The sequence below is a fragment of the Arachis hypogaea genome, chromosome 13 (assembly GCF_003086295.3).
Source record: "Arachis hypogaea cultivar Tifrunner chromosome 13, arahy.Tifrunner.gnm2.J5K5, whole genome shotgun sequence".
NCBI lineage: Eukaryota > Viridiplantae > Streptophyta > Magnoliopsida > Fabales > Fabaceae > Arachis > Arachis hypogaea.
The window spans coordinates 133,724,539-133,750,634 of NC_092048.1; the positions used below are offsets into that span (position 1 = coordinate 133,724,539).

Sequence of the window (26,096 nt, forward strand, 5' to 3'; positions counted from 1 at the left end):
ATTTATAGTCATCAAGTAGTCATCAATGATGTTTTTAATGGTGTGAGATTTTATCTTATGATATGAGATTACTCATTTTTCTTTTATTGGTTACATGCTGGCCAAAATTTAATAAAGTTGCTGGCCCTAAACTTTTCCTTTAGAAAAATTTGCGATAAATTTATAAATTAAAAAAAATCAAATAATTTTTTTACGAATTTCAGGGATGAATTTATAATTTTTTTCAAAAATTGTAACACTTATAGATGATAGATGCTGGCCACATAGGAGGTCCTACATGAAGTGTGGGATCCAAACATTACAATGTACGATCATTGAAAAGTGAAAACAACGCCTAATGCCAAAACTTACTACTGCAACCATCACCAAACTGTGGGACACATCCCTTATTACTTTCTCCACTCTTCTCAAGGTGCAAGCAAGTGCTTCCCAACCAAGGTGCTTCAAAACATCTATGTATGTGGATCAGAGAATGCGAGTAAGACAGAGTCAATTATGGATTGGTAGGTTTTATGGATGTAGGTGTGAGTCACGATGAGACTTCAGATTCAGAAGCAACGTAACCATATAATATTTTCAATGCCCTATTTGGTAAAGAATAGCGATCCAAAATCTTCGGCTATAGGACATGTCATAATAATGATATCGGCAGCTAGAAAAATTGTGTTTGTTTGTTTTGACTCTTCCAATATGAGTTTTTTTTAATCTATGATCATGGATCATTAGTATAATTAATAATTAATTACAATAATTATCATGTTGCATTGTATATGTTTTGGAAAATAAGTTGCTTGTATTGCACATCAATCCTCAACTTTTTTGTTCAACTAAACCATCTTTAACGTCTCTCTGGCTAGATCGATAAACTTTTTCAGTAGAGTTTTTGGTTCTCATCAACTTGTTTCCATAAAATTTGTCAACACATATATACGCACTGTTGAAGCTTTCCTCAATGTGCTTCACTTAAATAACTTTCCGCACTATCGTAAAATAACATATCCTTATTTCTCAAGAATACATCATTGTCATTCTCCTACGAAGGGAATATATGGGAAAATAGAAAAGGTAACGGGAAAATCACCCCGCAAAAAGGTAAAGGGAAAAATATCAACTAAAAGAATAACTCCGTTTTCGTGGATGCAACCTTGTAAACTAAAAGAGGAACTTTTCTTTCCCTGGTAAAGCCCTTTATTCCTTTTTATTGCTGGTTTATTTTAATTTAATATAGGAATCACGAAAGTAAATTTATGGAAGAATCATGTATTTAAGGGAGTATATATATATATAGAGTAGAATCAACTTCACGTGGAAGTTAGCTAGTAATGTCAATGATATAATAATATTCACAAGGTTTATTAGGTTTTGTTGTGATATTATTTCATTCTCCTCTTCATAATTGACCTGATGATTATAATGTTGTTGCGCAATTATTTGCCATGTGATGAATATGAAATAAGCATTCATTTTAAAATCAGAGTTTAATTAGCTTAAAAAGGGTAGAGTTAAAAAAAATTTATTTGGTGCGTTTTAATTTGGCGTTAAATTTGTCGAAATTACTTTTTAAGATAAATATTAAATATTAATTTTGAATTGTTTTAACAAATTAGAGAATATTATTTAAGTAGGATAGCAATGACCAAAAAAAAAAGTAACTGAACTGAATTTCCAGTTGGGTAGATAAGTAGCTAGTAAATGACAAAGGCAAGGTGCAGGGTAGCCAATGATTAATGCTTGAAGGAGCCTACTGCCTACCATCAATAAGTGTCATTCTCAATGTACATCAATGAACTAATCTTTTTACAAACAGTTATTCTGAACTTTATCCATTTCTATTTTCTTTATTTAATACAGTTGAAAACAATTCTATTATAAATATTAGTGTATCTAATTACTAATTAGAGAGAGAAAAATGGTTAGATAACAAGTAAAAAGAGGTGTTTAATTATATGAAATTAGGTTCGTGAAAGATAACCGTTGTGAGAGAGAGAGATGAGGCCCGGGCCCCACACACGAACGGCACCAAGGAACCACTCTGGCCATTGTTCGTTCCCATTCCATACTCATCTCATCTCTTCTCTGCTCTAACTTGTAACTTCTAACTTCACACTGATTCCTCAATGCCAATGCTGCCAGCACCACCGCTTCCCACCTTCACCATCTTCCTATCCACCCTCATTACTATTTTGGCCACTCCCACCCATTTCGACTTCGACAATCTCACCCTCACCACTCTCAACCTCCTCGGCGATGCCCACATCACCAACGACACCATCACCCTCACCGCTCATCCTTCCGTCCCCAACTCCGCCGCCTCTAGAGCTCTCTACTCCAACCCTCTCCCTTTCCGCCACCCCACCACATCCGCCCCCGCCTCCTTCTCCACATTCTTCTCCTTCTCCATCACCAACCTCAACCCTTCCTCTATTGGTGCCGGCCTTGCCTTTCTCATCTCCCCCGACGACCACTCCCTCGGCGATTCCGGCCCCTCCTTAGGCCTTTCCGGTCCCGACGCCGCCCCCAACTTCGTCGCCGTTGAGTTCGACACCCTCATGGATATCCAGCTCAACGACATTAACGGCAACCATGTCGGCATCGACCTCAATGGCGTTGTTTCAACTCAGGCTGCCGATTTGGGAACCCTCGATATCGACCTCAAGAGCGGCGACACCGTCAACGCATGGATCCTATACGAGGCAACCACCAATGACTTCACCGTTTCGGTCTCCTACTCCAATGTCAAGCCCAAAGATCCCATTTTGAAGCTGAATCTCGATATGGCTCAGTACGTTAACGATTTCATGTACGTTGGGTTTTCTGGGTCTACCCAAGGTAGCACCGAGGTTCACAGTATCCAGTGGTGGAGCTTCACTTCTAGCTTCGATTCTGGGCCGTTGGATTCCGCGCCGCCTCCTCCAACGGCTACTTTAACCAACCCAAGTGCCAGTAGTAGTTCTGCCTCGCTGGCACCACCTTCATTGGCTCCTTCTGGTGCTGAAGAACGGAAGGAAGACGGTAAATCGGGTTGCCACAATGGGTTGTGTAAGAACGGTGTCGGTGTTGGTGCTGTTGCTGGTGTTGTTACTGCGGGTGCTTTTGTTCTTGCTCTATTTGCTGGTGTGTTGATTTGGGTTTACTCTAAAAAGGTGAAGCCTTTCAAGAAGCTCGATTCTCTTGGTTCTGAGGTTATCAGAATGCCTAAGGAGTTTACCTATAAGGAGCTTAAATTGGCAACGAATTGTTTCAGTGTTAATAGGGTCATTGGCCATGGTGCATTTGGTACTGTCTATAAGGCAATTTTGCCTGCGAGTGGTGACATTGTTGCTGTCAAGAGGTGCAACCATGGTGGTGATCAGGGCAAGGATGAGTTCTTCTCTGAGTTGTCCATAATTGGGACACTGAGGCACCGGAACCTGGTTCGCCTTCTGGGATGGTGCCATGAGAAAGGGGAGATTTTGTTAGTTTATGACTTGATGCCCAATGGGAGTTTAGATAAGGCCTTGTATGAGGCAAAAACACCTTTGCCTTGGGATCATCGGCAAAAAATCTTGTTGGGTGTGGCATCTGTTTTGGCCTATTTGCATCATGAATGTGAGAATCAAGTGATTCACAGGGATATTAAGACTAGCAACATAATGTTGGATGAAGGGTTCAATGCCCGGTTGGGTGACTTCGGATTGGCGAGGCAGACGGAGCATGACAAGTCCCCGGATGCCACCGTGGCCGCTGGAACAATGGGATACCTCGCCCCGGAGTATGTCCTCACGGGAAGAGCCACTGAGAAAACAGATGTATTTAGTTACGGTGCTGTGGTTCTTGAGGTTGCTAGTGGGAGAAGGCCTATAGAGAAAGATGCTAATGGTGTTGGTAGAGTTGGGGTTAGCAGCAATCTGGTGGAATGGGTCTGGAGCTTGCACCAAGAAGGAAAGTTGCTGACGGCAGCGGATCCAAGGCTCGAGGGTGAGTATGAAGAAGAGGAGATGAGGAGGGTGATGTTGGTTGGGCTAGCTTGTTCACACCCTGATGCGATGGCTAGGCCAAGTATGAGGAGTGTAGTTCAGATGCTAATGGGTGAGGCTGAAGTGCCCATTGTCCCAAGAATGAAGCCATGTACTAGTTATAGCACTTCCCACCTTTTGAAGACCTTGCAAGATAGTAGTAACTCTGACTATAATGCCATGATCACCACCATATCTATCTCCTCATCAGAGGAAAGCTTCAATGACATAGTTTGATGGCAGAAAAAAAAATTATTGGGGATGGGATCACGTTGGTTGGTTTTAATTATTTATTCATAAGTTCATAATGTAGATAGATAGAGAGATGTGTGTATTCATTTCATTTGTTCTTGTATGTAAATCACAATGAACATTGCGATTATAGGCCATAAGAAAGCAAAGAATTTCTGGCAAACTTTTTGGTACAATAATCTTGTAAACTTGATGGAAAGAATGATGGAGGAGTTTTCGAAAAATTACAGGGAAGATAAGAATAATTTACTCATCAGACAATAGATTTGATCACACTAGAAGTTCCAATTGCACGATTACAGTTTATATAGATGCAAACATGCTTTGTTCTTTTTCTTTCCTCTCTTCAATCAGCAACTAGCAACTGAACAAGAGAAATATGATTTGACCCAAAATCAAATATAATTACTTCCCAATTCATAATGATACTATGATAGTAATAACAATAATCTAAGAAATTAAGAATCTTTTGAGGCAGATTCCACTCTCTCAACAAACCCCATTCATCTTGTCATTCAGCTTCTTCCTTTCCAGTACAAACTTCTTCCAAACTGCAGTGATCTCCCTCTGTGTCTCCAGAGCAGTCTTCTTAACCTTGCCATTAGAGCTTGTTGCTGCCTCTTCTCCATTAACCGCAACTACCTTGGGGGGAAGCATATCAAGCTCGTGAAGCACCTTCTCCACATCAGCCACAAGGCGCTCTGCGAGGGTCCTGGAGAAGTCCTCCCGGATGACCACGCGGAGAACGGTAACATGCTGTGCATCCGGGGGCATGGTGTATGCCGGCACTATCCAGCCAAAGCGCCTGAGCAAGTCAGAGACTTGGAATTCATTGAAGCGGCTGCTGTCTTTGAGTGTGAAGGCCACCAAAGGAACACCATCGTCCTTGGAAACAATGTCAAAGCGCCCTGTTTTCTCAAGTCCATCCTTGAGCACTAACATGTTGTCCCTACAATTTTCCATCACATTTTTATATCCCTGCAATATTTTCAGACAAGATTGGTGACTATTGTATGGTATTGTATGTGTTAGTGTGTAAGCCAATGTACCTCATAACCAAGGCGAATTAGTTGGTAGTATTGAGCAATGACTTGACTGGAACCTGCATTGCATATTTTTGTCAAAGAATGAGAAATGTTAACGTGAAAATCTGCATTGATATGTTACCTTTGGAGAAGTTAAGAGTGAATGTGGGTTGATCAGCTCCGAGATAGTTGATGTGGAAGATGAGTTCCTCAGGCAGGTCATCCTTGCTTCTCCAGATAACCCAGCCAATTCCGGCGTAAACTAGACCGTACTTGTGGCCGCTGACATTGATACTCTTGACCAGCGGTAACCGGAAGTCCCACTCAAGCTCGGGATATAGAAACGGAGCAATGAATCCACCACTGGCAGCATCAACATGAATAGGAGTATCCCAGCCGGTTTGATTGTTCTTTTGAATGAGAAGATCATTTAAGCGCTTGACATCTTCAAACTCACCGTTGAGGGTGGAACCAAGAATAGCAGCAACGCAAATGGTGTTCTCATCAACCAAGTCCACAGCCTTTTCAGGGTCCATAACATAGTATCCATCACGGAGCTTCACCTCCTTCAACTCCACCTCAAAGTACCTTGCGAATTTCTCCCAGCAAACCTGGACATTGGCACCGGTCACAATGTTGGGCTTGTCATAAGGCTTACCTTCTTCTTTCCTTTTGTTCTGCCATTTTCTTTTGAATGCCAATCCAGCCAGCATTATGGCCTCCGATGATCCAACCGTCCCAACACCAACGGCAGTTTCTGAATCTCCAAGTGGCGCATTGAATAGATGAGCTATCATGTTTACACACCGATTCTGCATCCATATTAAAATTTATTCCTATGTCTCCCATTTGAAAATTAAGGGACTAAGGCTTAATAAACAAAGATTCAGGACTAAACAAATATGAGAACCAATTTAGAATTTGTTTTATGGGAAAGTATACAGCAGACAATGTGTTTAGTGAATAGCGTAGTTATCTTCACATTATTTAGGAAAGTCATTGTATACTTTTAAAATTAGAAATTTGCTAAATACACTAAAAAATAAAAAAATTATCAACTTAACGATACTCAAACAAATATTTAAAATGAATGTGATTATAATCTTAGTTACCAATATCACAATAGTACCAAAACATTAAAGTGTCTTTGGTTTATGTTCTCATTTTTTGTTTTTTTTTTTAATATTTTCATTTTTTAGAATTTTATAAAAAAATAAAAATACAATTTTATTATTTTTATTATTTTTTTTATAAAATCTAAAAAACAGAAACTGTAAAAAATAAAAATACAGGCCAAAACGCAGTTTCGGTTGAGGAAGGGAAAATTGGAGAATAAACTACGTTTCTACCTACAAATCACACATTCTCCATGAGCCCCTATAGAAGTAGCCAATCAACTAGTAAATTGAGGATTCTCAAATATCTCATAACAAATATTCAACACTTTAATTTGGATAAAATGAAATATTTAAATGAACCTATCCAACGCAAATGAATATATATTATTTTCTTTCTTTTAAAAAAAGAGAATACCCGAGTTTAAATTTTATCTGTATCTATATTATATCAATTATACTAGATATATGTTAAAATTAATTACTAAAATTAATATTAAGTATAAAATATATGTTAAAATATAAAATATATATTAAAAATAAAACAAATAATATATATATGTATATACACATAAATATATGATAACTAATTTTTGTGTGTAAATAATATTTTTAATATTATATATATATATATACTAAACATTAAAAGAATTGGGATCTGACTTCCTCTTTAAAATATCTTTCATTATATATTTTTTACAAAAAATATTAATTTTAAAATTTAAATCTAAAATTTTTAAATTAAATTATAAATTATTTATCCTCTCAACTAATTGAATCATTACATATTGGTTTCAAATCGGTGTGTAATAATAATAAGTACTAATAACAATAATATTCGAACATCATTCGTTTTTATGCGAGAAAAAATATACATTTTTAAAAATAATACATAATACTTTTAATAAAAAAAACATGGGCCCATCTCAGGAAATCAATATGGAAATTGAAAGAAATAAACATAATTTATGGGTCTATGCCTCTACGGCATAACTTGTGGCTGGATTGGAGGACTCCGTCCACTCTGCCGACAGCTTGAAAGTTGAAAGAGTGTTCGAAGATTTCAAAAACAACAAAGATGGATTCATAAAGGAAAAGTAAACAAATATAATATACTTACGGGACTACTATCTTCCACCAATCATAGAATTTTATTTTATTTTCCACTAAGAGCGTATGATTTCTTTATTTGCTTTATGTTATCTTTCTTTCTAACACCCTTGACCACTATCAATAATTTGGTAGTTGAATTTTAAAACAAGCTGAGAAGGATTCTACCAAGAATACAAAAGTCCAACTTGTCGATGCAATCCATGAGTTTGACCGATATTTTTATAAACAGATTAACGAGCTAGCCCGTTCCGTGAGAATGTGAGATTAATAATAACTGTAGGATTAGGAAAAGTAAAATAGCGTCTTAATAACACACGTTAATTATTTGTGTGTGAGGAGTAGAATGAGTAGAGAAAGTTATTAGCTGAGATAATGGGATCCTCTGGCCAGTAATTAACGAACCCCTATATGATGTAGTTGTAGCGTATAATAGAGGGAATATCTGGTATCATATTGATGGGGTCGCTGTCGCATTAACAAGTTGCGCAAAGGAGATATAGAAAGATAACTAGATACAAAGTAAAGTCTAGTTCCGATGCATTATTATTTTATAGTGTGGTGCAGTGGTAGTCCAATAAGAACACAATCATATTTCTATATCATTATATGAACAAAAATTTTAATTTAAAAACTACAGATTATATACTCTCATGTCTCATATAACAAATTCTTGCAATAATCGAACGACAGAGTAGTAGTTTTTGTTGATCATCTACACTCGTATTTTAAGCAATCAAAGCAACCCAACTATTTTCAGTATTTTGTCTCAAATTATGTTATTTGTCAATTTAAAGAAATATCAAATTAAATTTTGTTTTGGATAAGACTGTACCAATTCAACCACTGCGTATTTAAATGTTTATGTCTCATTTGGAGTGAATGCTAATGCGTTAAGTTAGATTGTTAGATGATAGAGAATGTAATAATAATACTTCAAAAATAAATTAAATAAACATATTATATGAATGCAATCAATGCATACTAAATTTATCATTATATATTTATATTTATTTATAAATATTAACTTATATATTTTTTCAACTATTTATATAAATATGGTTAAATTACTTTTGAATTTCTACTATTTATATAAAATATAATAAAATAAAAAATTGCAACAGTCCTAGTCTAATTAGAACTTAGAAGTGGTGAAGGTAAAGCCTCCCCCGCGTTTAGTTAGTAGTTAGTAGCAATGGAAATTAAAAATTGTTAGAAAAAAAAATAAGCACGACACTGTTTGCAAAAAATGAAATGAATAAAATAAAATATTTGACTTGCCTGGAGCTCAGTGGTGACAGGGTATTCATCCATGTCAACGTAGTTCTTGTTAATGGCAGCCATTATCAGCTTGTCGCACTCCGGTTCCATCCACGTCGTCACGAACGACGCCAAGTTCAGTCTGGGATTTCCGTCCAGCATCAGCTCGTCATTTATTATCTGGTACGCGGCGTCTTTGGGGATCGACTCCTCCGGCATCTTGAACCTGCACGTACGATCAGATCAGATCCATAATCATCATCGATAAGGATCACTGCTTGATTCATTCTTGTTACTGTACCTGGGAAGTGAGGTCCTCACATAGCGTGACGCAAACGTTGAGTGCACGGAGACGTCGCTCTCAGATGCCGTCTTCGACAGAACCATGGTGGAGAGAGACAGAGAGAGCAGGAAACGGTGACGACTGATGAGTTTTTGAGAGTGGTGAGTGGTGTCTCAAGACACACACCGCTCATCCTTTTAAATACCGCGGCCGCTCTCTTAATTTAATCAAATTCCTTCAAAATTTTATAATTTATTTTTTTAATCAATATTCAATAATTTTTTTTTATTTAATTACTCTTGGTCGTTAAATTTTTAATTATATTTTTATATTATTTTTAATTTTATAATTAAACTTTTTTAATGTAAAAAATATTAGAGTTATTTAAATATTTTTTTATAAATTGAAGATATTTATAATTTTAACTAAATTTTTAATTACATCTTTTTTAAGAAAAATATTCTATTAATTTTAATATTTTTGACATAAAAAATTTAATTATAAAATTAAAAATAGTATAAAAATTCAATTAGAAATATATAAAAATTTAATTTTAAATTTAGTAAAATTGTAGTACTAAGAATAATTAAATCATTTTTTTTTTCAAGTTGTGTTCCAAAATTCCTTATGATTAATCGATTCACATCTCTCTTTATGAGTTATATTTCTCTTACTAATATCATTAATAATAGTATTAAATAAGGTTTTTACTTTTTAGTCTAGTTGAAGTTTTTAATTTATAACTACATATATTGCAATTATTTTCTTTTGAAAACACTTTATTGGTGATGAGAGTTAACAATTACCCTTCAAGCCAATGAGTTATAGCTCAAATGGCATAGTCTTCCCATACTCAATTAAGAGGTTACGAGTTCGAATCTCCTATCTTTAGTAAAAAAAAAAAGAAAAAAAAAATCACCCTTCAAATGATCTTTTTTGTTTATTTTTTTTAACAGACCAAGTTTTTATGCCTTGCGATTTGTTTTTCGTATATACAACGCAATATTTTAAAAATTTTGAACATGTACTTAAATGTAAATTCCTTAGCGGTAATGAATTCTTAACGTAAGGGTATTTCATTTTATTGAAAACATGAGTTAACCTGAATTGTACTACATTTTGGACTACTATTGTCTATGGATTATGAGTCGTTTTCGTTTCGTTAAACAAAACAATCACGCTATATGGAAATTTGTGGAAAACTAAAATACTATTAACATTTCTTTATATAAATTTCTGCTTATAATTAAGGATTTGCAATATGTTTTATATTTTTTCAGTTTACGGCCTGTTTTATAACGTGATTATTAATTTATTTTTTTAAGTTATGCTACGTGTATACCAAAATCAGCTATCAAAGTCAGCCACCAGTATAAAATATATGTTGAAATATAAATACACATTGAAAATAAATTAAACCATACATGTATTTATATCTAAATACATTAATGGCTGATTTTAGTGGCTGATTTTAATGTACAAATAGTATTTTTCATTTTTTTATTTATCAACTTTGTGGAGGTGGAAGTGGAACAACAATAATTGTACAGTTAGTAAAATTATAAGTATTTTTTATTTTAATTAAAAACTTTTTTATTAAAGTTTTAGTAATAATATACGATGAAAAACATTTTTTTTTAATTTAGATTAAACCCATATATCCCAATTCTTTTGTATATAATAGATGTCAAAATTAATAAAACATATATTTTTTTGACAAAATTAATATAACATAAACTTCTTTGAAAAGAATGGTATAGTTATACAATATATTTAGGATTAATAGCCAAATCTATTATATATCTCTAATTTTACAATTAAAATGTGTCACATGTCATTTTTTTAATGCAATTAGAATTAAATATTTCTCTCAAAAATTAAGAAATTTTCCTCTCTTCCTTACTAATTTTACAATCAAAATATACCACATGTCATCCTTTCATTATAATTGAAATTAAATTTTTCCTTCCAAAACTAAAGAATTCTTTCTTCCTCCTTACTAATTTTACAACCAAAATGTATCATATGTCACTCCCTAATTGTAATTGAAATCAAATCTTTCCCTATAAAATTAAAGAGTTTTCCCTTCCTCCATCTTCCTTTCTCTATTTCTCTCATTTCTTCAAATATTCTATCTATTTTATATATCATTATCAATATCAATGATTAATTACTAGTTTGACAATCAAAATGTGCAACATGACATTTTTTAATTGCATTAAAATTAAAATTGAAATATCAAAGTTGAAATTGAAATATATCTATATTAGTATCATATATTACTATCTAATTAATAATCAAATGTGTCGCATGACACTCTCTTATTAAAATTGAGAGAAAATATTTTTTTCTTAAATTAATAAACTCAATTCCTAAATCCTCTCATCTACCTCTCTCTATTTTTTTATTTCTCTCTACTATTTTTACTTTATATATAATTTATATTTTATATTAGTAATTTGACAAATCAAAATATATCATCCAATATTTTTTACAATTAAAATAAAAATTTTCTTCCAAAATTAATAAATTCTCACTCTCACTCTCATTCTTCATCTTCATCTTTTTCTCTTTTTTTCATTCTCTATTTTTTCTATCTTTTTGTTCTACAGAAACAAAATTAACAAAATAATATAATTCAAATAAAAATTATTATTATTATTATTATTATATAGTTTTTTAGTTTTTTATTTAGTTTTAAATTTTTACCACTTATTTTTTTAATCTATATTTTTATTTCTCTTCTTTCAAATATTTATTACATATAATTTGGAGAGAATACTAATATTATAATTAAAAGTTAGAATCAAGATTCAATTGTTTTAAAAAAATTAATTTTGCGTTAATTTTATAACTATCAGTATAATTTTTTATACTAATATCTAATTATATTTTTATATACATAGAGAGAAAAAATATTATTTTTAAATAGTAAGTATAAAAATTAATTATTTCTATTTGTGCAACAGACTTAACACCTAATTAAATATAAAATTATACACGTTAAATTATTTTAAATTTTAGATACCAAATGTTAAAATTAATTATTAATAAAAAATTAGACTTTTTCATATAAAAATAATACCTAAAAGTTTTATTATTTAATTTTTTATCTATAGATACTTTGATATTTTTAGTCAAAGACTTTTGTCAATCTACGACTTTTGTTGTAAAAGTAATTTGATTTTATAAAATCTTTTGTGCCATGAATAAAGTGGACTGTAATTTTAAAAAATTTATATTCGCATAATGTTATTACGGGTAAAAATACTAGTTAGTCTTTAAAAGATGGTTCGTTATTCAAATTTATCATTGAAAAATTTTATCAATCAAGTTAATCATTCAAAAATTATAAACTAATCATTTTTGTTTTTTAGTCACTCAATTAGTAATTTTCATTAACAATTGATGATATAAAACATTAACTCACATCATATATGACACCTAACATATTCAATTAAACGTTGAATAAATATATTTATAAAAATTTTGCCAATTTAGTGTGATTGGATTATATTAAGATTATGATTTATATAATTGTGAATTTATGTTGATAGTTAATATTTTATATTATTAATTATTAACGAAAATTATTAATTGAGTGATAGAAGAATAAATATGATTAACTTATAATTTTTAATGAACTAATTTATTTGATAAAATCTTTTAATGACGAATTTAGAAAATAATCTATTTTTTAGAGATTAATTTTTTTTATTAACTCGTTTATTTAAGAAAATATCTATATCTGGAAATAAATTACCTTAGTTGACAAACATATTGAGAATAATAAGAACAATGGACAAAAGTCACAATACAAAACATTGATGATGACAAACGTTTTTTTTTTCAGTAAATGCTTTCAAACACGGGAAAATGTAATTAACTAATTATAGTGTAAGCATGATATTTAATTTGACCACCACTTGTAGTCTGCAAATTAGATTAGACAGTGGGCACTGCAATTTTGATATTTATTAGCGAGATAAGGCCTACTGAAACGCTGTTTGCCTCTGTTGAAAATTATATGTAACAACCATCCAAAGGGAGTAATCCTTATTTTTCAACCTTTTCTTCCTCTCATCAAATGAGAGAAATGATAACTTGGTCATTGCTTTTATCTTAATTACTCTTAAAAATGATAACGTGGACCTAAAAATACTTTTGAACAACTATGCACATGTTAATTTGATGGTGAAACTCAGGTGCAGTCAACTTCACGTGAAGTTAATAGTTGATAGCTGTTAGATGAAAATTTAGTCAAATTAGTCAAATCATTTAACGACTCTCAGTTATCAACTTCACGTAAAATCGACTGCACCTGAGTTTCCACCTAATTTAAATCACATAAAATTAACTGATATACGATGAATTTTGACCCCTTCTCTTTAAACAAATTGTAATATAGTATTCTCTAATTCTATAGATCAAATACTAATCCATTTACAAATCTAAATTTTATTTAAAAAATTGCTGCTGATAAATAAATTATTGCATAAATAAAACAGAATTTAAATTCTCCGTATTTATTTAAATAGACAAAAAAAATAGACCACTCAACTAATTTAGATTGGTTAAATTATAGGTTCTTAACTGGTAATTATCTTTAAAATTTAAGTGATTATTCTTTAAGGAAAACTTCCAAACATTTGGGGCAAGAAAGTGGGGGCTTTGGGGGCCTATCGACCAGCTTGGACAACAGTGCCTCCTCCATGGCAAAAAAATTATTGTTGCTTGAGCCCACCCTCACTTGTACTATTTGGGGGAAAAGTATTTTAATTAATGATGATCATAGATCACCATCACTATCTATTTCTTTTCTCTTTCATTATCTTTTGGCAAAATAAATCTGTTACAAAGGCGATTCTTATGGATTTTCTTACTATTATATTGTTTTTTGCTCTAAAGAACTTTCCTTCTTTAATCAGCTGCAAGGGAAGGGTGGGATATATCTTATCTTAGTTATTGTATTAATAATGATGTTGTGTCGTTATTAGAATCTTAATCATACATCTGTTGATCACGTTCTCATTTGTGTAACAACTAACAACATATAAAATTTGATGTTAACATTTAATATTGATTATTGGGAGATCAATCCCTTTTTATATTGCACTTTAATTTGTGATTATGCAACGTGGTAAATTTCTTTGAAAAGTAAATTCGGGCCGGCATTCTAGACCTCTGTAACTTTGGTAGCATTTGGTATAGAGATAGAGATAAAAAGACCGAGACTGAGAGATAAAAATTAAAGGACAAAAATTGAAATAAATTTTAATATTCTGTTTGATGCAAAATGAGAGATAGAAATTGAAACAAGAATAAAATTCTAATTTAATTTGCACAAAGGATAAAATTTGAAATTAATTAATTGAAATGAGAGTATTTTAGGTATAAAATGTTACTAAAATTATCTCTAAAAATTTTAGTCCCTTGTGTCCCTACTTTTTGAAAGTACTAAAATACTAAAATTTTAAAGATAGAGACAAAAATTTTAGTACCAATTTTTGAACCAACAAATATGATAGTAAATCTCGATCTCTCAGTGTCAGTATCTCGAAACAAACTATACCTTTGTGCTTATTCTCGCTCGGTCCAATTATTTGTTAAGCAAATTAGAAGGTCGAATAATGAAAACACTATAAATAAAATAAAAAACCAAATTAAACATGCAGATTCTTAGCACTTTTTTTTCCCTCTTAACGTGCACACACTGTTCCATTGCTATCTTCGGATTTTAAAAAAAAATAATTAGTCAGACTAATTAAATGCAAATTTGACTTATAAAAATTGAACTCAATTCAAGGATCAACTCAATAATATAATCGAAATCATTTATAAAAAACTGAAATTCGATTCACAAAAAATTCCAAACTAATTCAAATGCACAAAAGCATAAACATAATTATAATTCCATATAAATAAATTACAATTTATATATATAAAAAACTATTAATTATATATTATCTATCTATTAATTATAATTCGTATCTTCAATCAAAATCATACTATAACACCAGTGGTAGAACTTGAAAAAAAATGGAAAGCAAAAAATTGTAATATAAAAATTATATAATAATATTTATATTAAAATAAAACTTATAAATATAATTATTTTTAAGTTTATTACTAATATAGTAATAAATAAATAACTATATAGACAGATATTATAAAATATTTAAAAAAATTCAGAATTAAAATTGTAAAATAAATAATTATATAGATAAAAAAATTAATCTTACTACAACTAATTCTAATATTAAAATTGTAAAACCTAGTTAATAATGAGAATAATAAATAATAATAAGAATAAAATTTTGATTTGTATTAATAAGCCAATAAAACTTTTGATTTGTAAAAGTGTATTGAAACCAAAGTTCAAGATGTTATTGTAAAATAAATAACTACATAAATAAAAAAAATTCATTTTACTATAACTAATTCTAACATTAAAATTATAAAATTTTATTGATAATGAACATAATAAATAATAATAAAAATGAGATTTTAATTTGTATATATAAATAAACTAATAAGATATTTTATTTGTAAAAGTCTATTAAAATCTAAATTTAAAATATTAATGTTTAAAATTAAAAATAATTGAATAATTAAATACAGAAAATGAGAATTAATCTTACAAATTTATTATAAAAAAATGAAACTTAAACCAATTAAACTATATGTATTCTTTTATATTAATATTACTAATTCTTTTATAAAAATTTTGGAGGTCTTGACTAAACTCTGCCGCTGATAACAACCATATACATGCTGTCGTTCATATACATATTTTTCTTATTAAATATACTGACTTTTTTGGCATTCTCCTTTATATATTTCTATATTGGTCCTTTTAAATAAATATCAATAATGGTCTATCTTAATTTTGACTATGTGGATTGTAAATATGTTAAATTAGAAAGACCATAAGTGGTCCTTTTACGAAAATGAAAAAGATCGTTACTAGACCGGCTCATTCAGCCATTCAAGTAAACATAAATTGTTTCGTATTGGTCAAGTAGTGATGTATCATTACATAAAAATCACATGAAAAAACTCTCATGTAGAAATCCTAAAGAAGGTAACTGATATTCAAGAGGCTTTATTTTAAAAGAAGGAAGAGACGAAAAACCTACCTCTCAAGTATTGGGTTACTCTCAACGCAGATGATTCATCAAATGGAAAGTGGGTACGGGGATTTTCTTTCTTTATTGCTGATAAATGGAAAGCTTGTTGAATGTAAGAATTTTAATCCATTTTTATTTAATTTTCCCTAGTTAGTGTTTGTTACATGCCTCTTTGCCACATAATAACGAGCGATCCTAAGAACCAAAAGGGTATTAGCAAAAAATCAGCCAAAATATTTTTAGGTAAGTTCAAAATCTCTACGAGTTAATATATATGGATGTTTCTTCTGCTAAGTATCAGAATGTTTCTTTTTCATACTAAATGGATGTTCTTTTATATATTTTTCAAATTTTTTATTGCAAATGTGAATGTCTCTATTTCTTTAAGAATTTTATTTTTTTTAATTTTATAGATATTTAATTATTTTTGCTAAAATAGAACTGGATATTTCTTTTGTTAAGTATTAGGATATTTTTTTTTCATATCAAATGAATATTTCTTTTATATTTCTGTTGTTCTTGCTGAGTTTGGCCGGTGTATAGCTCGTCCGTCGATGAATATCTTCAAGCTTCTCGTCGGGATGAGTTATACGTCGGCAAGGAAAGAACAAGGGGGTGGGTACCTGCAAAAGACACTCCGACGCTCAAGTCAGTAAGTGTTTAAGAGGTATATGAATAATTCTATGAATATAGAATGTAAGACATGATATGGAACTTATAGAACTTATCATGTTGCCTCTATGAATATAGAAGGTTCCTTTTATAGGCACAAAATTGATGAATAGAATTGATGTTATGACTGTTTGGTCATTAAGATAGAAATGATGGTCATTAAGTCGGTAATGAAGGTGTCAGTTACAAGCAAAAGAATGAATGATAGTTAACGCCGAGTTTATAATTCATAATGCATAATAAAGACTGAGTTATAAGGTGACGGATCATCTGTAATTGTGTAGTTTGTAGTCTCTTTAATCATCAAAACGGCACCTAATATCCCATAACACAGCTTTGCGTTGCTATAACCAACAATCATGGTGCCCCAAGACACAGAATCTCGTTCTGACATTTCGTCGAACAATTCCCGCACGTGCGTAGTCTCACTAATTTTAACGAACCCATGAACCATGGCATTATAAGAGACAACATCCCTGTGAGAACTCTCGTTGAACAGCTTGTGGGCATCGTGGACGCGGCGATGGAGGGAGTAAACGCATATGAGGGAGAAAGGATAGGCAAGAAAGCCGAATTTGAAGGCCTAGGAGTGTAAGAAGGGAGGAGGGAACATGCTTTGAACGCAAAAGGTAAGGTGTGGAAGTCAGGGGCGAGGGAAAGGCGACGGAGGGTGACGAAGTTGTATAGGGCGGAGGATGGGGAGGAGAGGAGGGTGTAGGTCGCGGTGATAGAAGAGGAGTGGGTCGGTGATAGAAGAGGAGTGGGTCGCGGTAAGGAGGCGGAAAGGGCCTGACGGTGAGAGAGAGAGAGAGGTTTGTGTGTGTGATTGTTGGAGGTGAGTAGGTTAATGTGAGAGAGAAGAGGAAGGTTGTTTTTATAAGTTTTAATTAGGTTTACTTAATTAATTTTAAATTTTTTAAATTTTGAATTTAAAAAATTTAAAATTAATTATTAATATAAATTAATGTGGTTTTGTTTAGTTTTTGGCTGATAACCTCTTGGTTTTATATTCTTTTCCACATAATAAAATAGTATGCGCTTTACTTCATAAACTTCGATATCAATATTTTGAAATATTTATTTTCAATATTATAGTGGCTAATGAGATAAAAAACGACGTCATTTAATATAAGTAAAGATTTGGAAGGGTGAACGGAAACAACCAAAAAACCGCAAGTCCAATATGAACAACGGTATGTCTACGGGTGACAATTTTTGGGTAGGGCGAATTTTTATTCTATCTAATCCTGTTTTGTTTTTGTCGCCTTTTTATTCCTTTCATTTAAAATTTATATAACTATTATTACATTAATAACATAAATTAAAATAAAAATTTAAATATAATACAATATTATTAATTATTTTATATATATTACATATATTATGTATTAAAATTATATATATATATATATATATATATATAGAGAGAGAGAGAGAGAGAGAGAGAAAGAGAGAGATAGGTAGGAGTGGGTATTTTTTTTTTTTTTTGAATAGAGAGCTCAACACTCACGTGAAGCGAACAAACAAGAGTAAAATAAGATAACTCCTATGTCATTTTCGATATAGCCATCAATAACATGAGCTATTTACAACACCACTCCTTAGCACATGAAAATGTTTGAGCCACACAATCTACAACTCCTATTGTCTTTCTCTGAAAGATGACATCATTCCGTCGTAACCAAATGTTCCATATAGTTGAGTAGAAACCAATTAGCCAACACTTGCGCAGCTCTTTTCTCAACGGCATGGACCTCCAACTGTCAAAGTGTTCTTTCAAGGTACAAGGTACAGTCCACGTCTGTCCAAACTCTGAAATCCAAGCACACCACACCTGCCAAGAGTACTCATAAGTAACAAATAAGTGTTGAATATTTTCTACTTCTTTGTTACACAACACGCACAAAGTATCATTTTGTTGTAGCAGTCCTAGCCTATTTAGCCTATCCTTTGTATTTACTCGGCCTACCAATACAAACCAAGTGAACAACTCCACTCGAGACGGAGCTAGGCCTTTCCAAATGTCCTTTGTGAATCTGTACCTTAGGAGCTCTTCATCCAAAGAATGTTCCTGCAATACCTGCACAAATGAGTTAGTAGAATAAACGCCTTCCTTGCCAAATTTCCACACCACTCTATCTTGCACTTCTACTATCAATTTAACAGATTGCAATACTTGAAGCATTTGGTCTAGTGTATCAGTTTCCCATTGGCGCAATTCCCTCCTCCATTGGAAGTGCCAAACTCACTCTATCCCATCCCAAAACTCGCATTCCCCAATTACTGATCCTTTTTGGTTTGAAATCAAGAAGAGTCTCGGATAGGCATCTTTTAGCTTTCCCACTTGGAGCCACGTATCCTCCCAAAATCTAGTGGATCTACCATCCCCTACTTCTATAGCAAGGCCATCAATAATCTTCTGCCTTAGATGTTGCTCCTTTATTTGCACTTGACATATGTCTCTCCATGGGGCACCTCTTTCTGGTAATTCCTGAGTCGACAATAAGTGATTTGGGTTCAAGTTATTACAGGAACATATAATCTTCTTCCATAGAGGACATTCCTCCTTTGAGAACCTCCACCACCATTTAAACAGCAGAGCAGCATTTCGGACTACCGCATCACCCACACCCAAACCTCCTAGCTTCTTTGGTGCCTGAATCATCTCCCACTTTACAAGAGCCATACCTGGTCGCCCATCATCCTTCCCCCAGAAGAATCTCCTCTGCAGTGAGATGATTTTACGTGCCACCCCTTTTGGCATCTTATAAAAGCTCAGGTAATAAATCGGCAAGCTATTAATAACCGACTTTATGAGTACCAGCTTCCCAGCCTTACTAAGGACCTTTGCTTTCCACAAGCTGAGCTTCTCTTCCACCTTGTCTATAATTGGCTTCCACATTTTTACCAATCTCGGATTTGCTCCTAGATTAATTCCAAGATACCTCACCGGTAGAGCCGCCTCCTGACAACCCAGTAGCTGACACATCCATCTAACCCACTCCTGACTGCAGTTTACGGGTATCAAGTTGGACTTCTCGAAGCTAATGCTCAACTCGGACATCATTTCAAAACACCTCAGCATCCTCTTATAGTTTCTGACTGTCTCCTCATCCGGCGGGCAGAATAATATAGTGTCATCAGCAAGTTGTAAGTGCCAAATTCTATATTATCCCGACCAACTAGAAGTGGGGAGATTCGACCATTCCTTACCACCTCCCCGATCATCCTGTTAAGCACATCTACCACCAAAACAAACAGAAACGGTGATAATGGATCGCCTTGACGAAGCCCCCTCTCCACTTTGAACGATTTTGACGGAGACCCATTAACCAGAATAGAGATAGAGGCCGTTCTGACACACTCCCTAATCCATGACCTCCATGTTCTCCCGAAGCCCATCTTCTCTAACACTGTATCAATAAAAGACCATTTAAATCTATCATAGGCTTTCTGAAAGTCCAGTTTAATAATTACTGATGCCTTCTTTTTCAATTTTAACCATTGCACAGTTTCACATGCAATTAAGGCTCCGTCGTGTATCTTCCTTCCTTCACAAAGGCACTCTGCGATTCCCCAACTAGGCCAGGCATTACACTCCTCATTCTTCGTGTTAATAGTTTAGAAATGACTTTATAGACACAACCAACCATGATTATAGGTCTGAGATCCTTTATCTCTTTAGCCCCAACGAATTTCGGAGCCAACGCTACCCATGTGACATTAGAATCCTCTGGTAAAGTTGCTGTCTCAAAGAAGGTCATCACAGCTGCAGTAAACTCCGTTCCAATTTCATTCCAACACCTTTTTATAAAGTTCATGTTGTATCCATCACTCTTTGGAGCCTTAGAAGATTCACAATCCCAGACTGCCTCATTCACTTCCTCCACTGATGGTAAAACCTCTAAGGCTTCAGCTTCCTCCCTCTCTAGCCGATTAACTAATCCATCCCTAAAGCTCACACTTGGAGAATCTTCCTGGTGGTACAGACGTTTATAAAAGTCTCGAATGGCAACCTTAATTCTTGCTTGATTCCTCACCAGCCTCCCTTGAATTACTAAAGACTCAATCCTGTTATTTCTTCTTCTTGCTGATGCTATATTATGGAAGTACCTTTTTTTCTATCCATCTCATTAGCGTGTCGGGATCTAGACATTTGCTTCCAGTAGACTTCCTGCCTTTCATACCACTTTTCACAGCACCTCATTAACGCCCTCCTCCTTGCTTCCGTTGTACCATCATAGCTTCCACTACTAACCATATCATCTACCTTCTTTATTTCTTTCTCCAACCTCTTTATCTTCTCAGTCATATCCTCAAAATGCTGCTTATGCCATCTACACAGTGGTGTTGTCAGTGATTTCATCTTCTCTAAAAAATGTACATCACCTAATTCCCCCCACTCCTCCTTCACCATTCTCAGAAAATCTTCATGCGTGAACCAAAAGTCTAAGCTGCGGACGGGTCTTGGGCCATTAAATTTTCTGCTGTCTTCCATAATCAAGAGACAGTGATCTGATAAACCTCTAGGGCCTCCCCTTAAACGCAATTTTGGGTACACATCAAGCCACTCCACAGAAACTAGACACCTGTCAATACGAATGCATAACTGTCCTCTAAACCATGTATACTTTCGATCATTTAGCACCAAATCAATCAATTCCATATCATTTATCCACGCTCTAAAATCTTCCACAGACGCTGATAATTTTGTTGCTCCTTTTCTTTCTTCCATATGTACAATTTCATTAAAGTCTCCCAAACAACATAACGGTACCTGACACAACCCTGCATTATAACTCAACTCTTCCCAGACGGATGCTTTCTCAGCTCTTTCATGCGGTCCGTATACCAAACAAACAGCACAATAAAAATTATCTTTTACCACTACCCCTTCTACACACAGCCATCTATCCCCTTTATAACAATTAGTCAATTTAAAAGCCGCCTCATCCCATATTAAAAATAATCCTCCAGAAGCCCCAATTGAGCTTACAAACTCCCAACAAGCTCTATCTCTACCCCAGAGGCGAGCTACATCAAAATTAGTCACAAGTTCCTTCTTTGTTTCTACCAAACTCAGCATATCCAGCCTAAATTTACTTTTAAAATTCTTCAGCATACCAACCTTTGCAGTACCTCCCAATCCCCTAATATTCCATGAAGTTATAATCATTTCAGAAAATTATTACACACCTGTTTTCGAGTTTTTGGCCTGCTTCTTCGAACTTTTTCTTTTTGCTTTGCTTGTCGTCGCTTCAAAGCCATCGCTTCATTCTGCTCCTGCAAAATAGCTATAATATCCTCCTCATCGCTGCACTGAGCACCTGATTTTACAGCTAGCTTCTAAACCTCTTTATTGTTAGCCATTTCCTCTTCCCAGCTCGGCCTTTGTTCTTCACTGTGATTGTCAGTATCACCCTCTAATTCAGTCCCCAGCTCCATACCTGGTTGTGTACAGTGATCATGCTCTTTTTCTTGTGCGCTGCTGTTTACCTGAGCCAAGGCTGCCATCACGATTTCCCCCTCCTCCAATCCCACGCCAGTATTGCCACCTATTTGCTGCTCATCCTCTGATGCATATTGGCTTGTAACCCTGCCGTTGATATTGCCATGGCTCTCATCTCCAAGAAGCCGCAGTCTTCCTTCCAAGTTACAGATCCCTGGTTGTTCTTGGCTCGGTTCTGTGTTTATTCCCCTTCTCTTCCTGCATCGCCGTTGTTCTCCCACGTCGTTCCTGACTTCCCCATCACTAGTCTTCCTTCCCGCAAGCATCTCCGCCGCCTCCTCTCGTGCGGCCTCCATCGGCGCGAGCTTCTACCCACAGCCCTCCTCCATATCGAGTATTGATCCTACCCCTGAGTCCCTCACCCGATCATGACCTAGCTGCTGTCTCTCATTCCGGGTCGTGATGGATGCCAGGTCAGCGCCTACCCGGTTTGGCCCGATTCTTCCTTTTCACTCCGTTTCCTTTACTCTCCATAATGGGCTTGGCAGCTGCCAGCCCAAATCCATATCTTGTGCCATCACAATCTTGATTTCCATTACATCCGTAATAATTATGAGATATTGTTTCTTCAGAATCCATCTCATCATTAATATGAGATGATCCCTGAGAATCTTCCCCCTCCTTTAAAGTCACGTAACTGCCGTTTCCAGAGTAAAGATTTGAATTCTGATGATTCCATTCATTCAAATTTACACATGAATTTACCAATCTATCCTTTTCTTGTTCAGCCATTCTATTGTTTATCGTCACCAGAACTGCCGCCTGGTCCCAAGCAACCTCCGGCCGTTCGTCGCACTATTCAATATGCCACCATGTTCTTCGCACTGCAACTCGCCTCCATCTACTCTATTCCTATCCACTGTCCCTTGCTTTCTCTCTCGAAAGCATTCTTCTTGATATACCTCTCCCCCCACTTCGCGTACAAGGACGTCAAATCCGCTTGCACCTATTGTAACGTGTATCCGTTCGTTAATCATATCGAAGACACACGTATCAATCAGTACCCGACCCACACTAAACGAATTGCATGATTCAGTTAGCTTATCACATACCACGACCTCTTCCCATTGCTCTCCAATTTTAAGAAAAGTGTCGCTAGACCATGCGTGTAATAGAACTCCATAACAATCCAACCAAACTCTTCTAGACTCACTCCTCTCCGTCTCGTCCCATCTCCATACCATATAAAACGTCTTTAATAAGTCGTTTATTCTAAAGGTGTAAGCTTCCTCAACACTAAACACAGATTCGAACGTTATCAAAGCTTTATATGCTCTCAGCTCCCTTACGTGCGTTACACCTGGCCATTTGTTATGAACCTTTTGCTTCAAGGCAGTAAAATCGATCGCCTGCTTCGTCCCCCCGACGATACTTCTCTGTAGCCAGGAAACATTCTCATTGACTATCGGTACTTCTACCTTCTTTGTCCATCCATTATTATTCGGATCTTTGGTGGGAGTACAAGACGGCTGTCTCACCCTTATCTCTTCTGTTCCTTTCACACTCCTTGGCTGTGAGTTGTTTCCTCTGGCATTCTCTCTGGTGATGACCTTCACTTCTTTGTCCGTTGTATTCCGAATCACCGCTCTCCTTCTATACTTCGCTTCTTCTGACAAACAGTCTTTTTCCTCTCAACATCATATTATTCATATTTGCAACAGCTTTCAGAGCTCCTCCTTTTGTAGTGTATCGCACAAATGCAAACAGATAGATATGTCCATTTTTGTTCTTTCTCGACAGATATATGTCGATGATTCTACCTGTCCATTTGAACATATGAAACAATTCTCTTTTCGATATATCCTCTGGCAAATTGTCGATGAAGATGGAAAAATAATCACGCTCCAATCGTTGATACGCTTCTTTATTCCAAACCCTAGAATCTTTATCATGTTTATTGGAATTGGTATTTCTCCCCATGTGTTTTCCCACCTCACTCGCTCTCGGTTTCTCTCTCGATCTCTCATATCTCTAGGTAGGAGTGGGTATTACTTAAACTTGATTTTATTCTGTCTCGTAAAAAATCCATTTTGATTGAGTAGAGACAGAATAGGTACTTATGAGTTCGAGTAGTATTGCCACTTTTAGATATGTCTATGTCAGCATTTTTTTAATGGTATAATGACAAATGAATTTTGTTAGAAACTAACTTGAGGTATAACCAATTATACTCAATTAGTTAAAAAATATACTAGTTACATAAAAAAAATACACATAAATATTATTTAAATATTATCTTTTATTCAATTTTAAAAAAATAAAAATAAAAAATAAATAACTTTTTTATTTTTTTGAACATTTGATATATGAAAGTGAATATTCAAATTAATTAAATAATAATAAATTCTTAAAAAAATTGACTAAAAATTAAATTTTAAAAAATAAGTAACATTTTTTTATAAAAAAATAAAATAACTTTCTGCTATTTTGATTTTTTAAATTTTAAAATTAAAAATAAAAAAGAATTAACTGAATTGACTATGTTACAGTTGATTTACTAAAATTTCTAAATTACGGAAATACACTAAAGACTAATTTAATAAACAATATTGGTGACCAAATTAAATTAATTGGAAAATTGGGAGAACAAAATATATTTATTTTATGAGTCCCGCTAGGGAGACAATGCAGTATCTATACAATATATACAATGGAATTTTAATTTGGCCTATTTTAAAATAAAAATGAAAATGAATCATTATTTACCCTAATTGAAACCCTCAATTTCAAATTATCCCTCATTTACCTATTTTGACCGTCAGTAACCCTCTCCCCTCCATCCCCCAAAATCCCACACTGTCGCTGCTCAACCTCCCCCCAACCCTCTCGCTGCCGCCTGCACCCGCAACCTGCCGCAGCTCGGACGAGAATTGCATCACCCACCCCCTTCTGCAGCGCCCAGCTTCCGCACCCGTACCCGGTCGCTGGAAGCAACCGTGGCGCACTGTTCTGGCTGAACATCCCAGCCTTGCGTCCCCTCGTGCCGTGGACCACTCATCGGCGCGACCCGAACAGCAGCTCCCGGACCTGCTTTCCGCGCGTCATCTCTGAGTCAGCCTGCTGCCACGATCCTGCCTCCTGCGTCGGAGAGTTGATGCCGTGACCATTCAACAGTCCAGGGTCTCGTTAGTGTTAAGGCCCCATCTCCGACCGTCGTCAATCATCTACGGTTAGTGGGTTAATTTCCTTTTTTCAGGATTCATCTTTCTGTTGCTTCGTGTTCTAGACACAGTTTAGCCTGCTGAGATGTTTGATTGTACATGGTGGAAAACTGAATACATGCAATTTTAGTAAGTAGGAACATGATGAATAAGATGTTTGCTGAGATTGTTGAAATTAATTTAAGCATAGCCCGGGAAAGTTCGCAAAATTTAGGTAATCTGGTTCAAATAGCAGAATATTTTTCCCTCGCCTGGTTGTCCTTTGCATACAATGTGACGTAAGCAAGCTGACCATTGTCTATTTGTAATTGACCCCTAATTGGATGGTTACTTTAGCAGGATATCGGATGGTTAGTTTTGATGATAGATCTTTTTCTTTTTCTGCATATATGCTGTCTGTTTGTGCTGTTGGTGGTTGTATTGAATTTTAATTAAGAATGTAATAATTGAATAAAAGTTCTTAATTTATTAGATGTTTATTATCAATTAAAATGGATGTTCATTTTACTATGTATACAGATGGTTCGTTTATTCGAAAAGTGGATGTTATTTTACTTATAATATTGATCTTTTGCATTGATTTG

At 34.2% G+C, this 26,096-nt stretch overlaps 3 protein-coding genes across 4 annotated transcripts; 1 reads left to right on the top strand and 2 right to left on the bottom strand.

Annotated features, from left to right (window-relative positions):
- The first annotated feature begins 1,950 nt into the window (after window positions 1-1,950).
- On the top strand, window positions 1,951-4,528 carry LOC112733756 (L-type lectin-domain containing receptor kinase VIII.1). The gene has a single exon (XM_025782834.3). The coding sequence runs from the start codon at window positions 2,118-2,120 to the stop codon at window positions 4,230-4,232; it is 2,115 nt and encodes a 704-aa protein (XP_025638619.1). The 5' UTR covers window positions 1,951-2,117; the 3' UTR covers window positions 4,233-4,528.
- On the bottom strand, window positions 4,472-9,338 carry LOC112733757 (glutamate decarboxylase). 2 transcript variants are annotated; one of them, XM_025782835.3, is made up of 5 exons: window positions 9,059-9,338; window positions 8,779-8,983; window positions 5,415-6,084; window positions 5,297-5,349; window positions 4,472-5,225 (listed from the first exon to the last, which is right to left on the bottom strand). In XM_025782835.3, exons 1-5 carry the CDS (start codon window positions 9,142-9,144, stop codon window positions 4,737-4,739), a joined length of 1,503 nt encoding a protein of 500 aa, XP_025638620.1. In that variant the 5' UTR covers window positions 9,145-9,338; the 3' UTR covers window positions 4,472-4,736. The 2 variants fall into 2 exon arrangements, with proteins under 2 accessions (XP_025638620.1, XP_072068767.1); XM_072212666.1 differs by lacking the exon at window positions 5,297-5,349 and having other exon boundaries at window positions 4,472-5,253; window positions 5,390-6,084; window positions 9,059-9,306.
- A 10,582-nt stretch (window positions 9,339-19,920) lies between these two features.
- Window positions 19,921-22,018, bottom strand: LOC112735485 (uncharacterized). The gene is made up of 3 exons (XM_072210914.1): window positions 21,101-22,018; window positions 20,493-20,819; window positions 19,921-20,448 (listed from the first exon to the last, which is right to left on the bottom strand). Exons 1-3 carry the CDS (start codon window positions 22,016-22,018, stop codon window positions 19,921-19,923), a joined length of 1,773 nt encoding a protein of 590 aa, XP_072067015.1.
- Between the last annotated feature and the right edge of the window lie 4,078 nt (window positions 22,019-26,096).

Bases quoted from the DNA above. Each gene is read 5' to 3' on its own strand.
- LOC112733756 (XM_025782834.3), top strand. From the start codon at position 2,118: ATGCCAATGCTGCCAGCACCACCGCTTCCCACCTTCACCATCTTCCTA.
- LOC112733757 (XM_025782835.3), bottom strand. From the start codon at position 9,144: ATGGTTCTGTCGAAGACGGCATCTGAGAGCGACGTCTCCGTGCACTCA. The intron at 6,085-8,778 runs GCAAGTCAAATA...ATATGGATGCAG, and splicing joins CTGTCACCACTGAGCTCCAG to AATCGGTGTGTAAACATGAT. The intron at 5,226-5,296 runs GTACATTGGCTT...AAAATATTGCAG, and splicing joins TAATTCGCCTTGGTTATGAG to GGATATAAAAATGTGATGGA.
- LOC112735485 (XM_072210914.1), bottom strand. From the start codon at position 22,018: ATGATTATAACTTCATGGAATATTAGGGGATTGGGAGGTACTGCAAAG. The intron at 20,820-21,100 runs GTTAGTAGTGGA...CTGTACCACCAG, and splicing joins TAAAGAAGGTAGATGATATG to GAAGATTCTCCAAGTGTGAG. The intron at 20,449-20,492 runs GTTGGTTGTGTC...ATTAACACGAAG, and splicing joins ATCTCAGACCTATAATCATG to AATGAGGAGTGTAATGCCTG.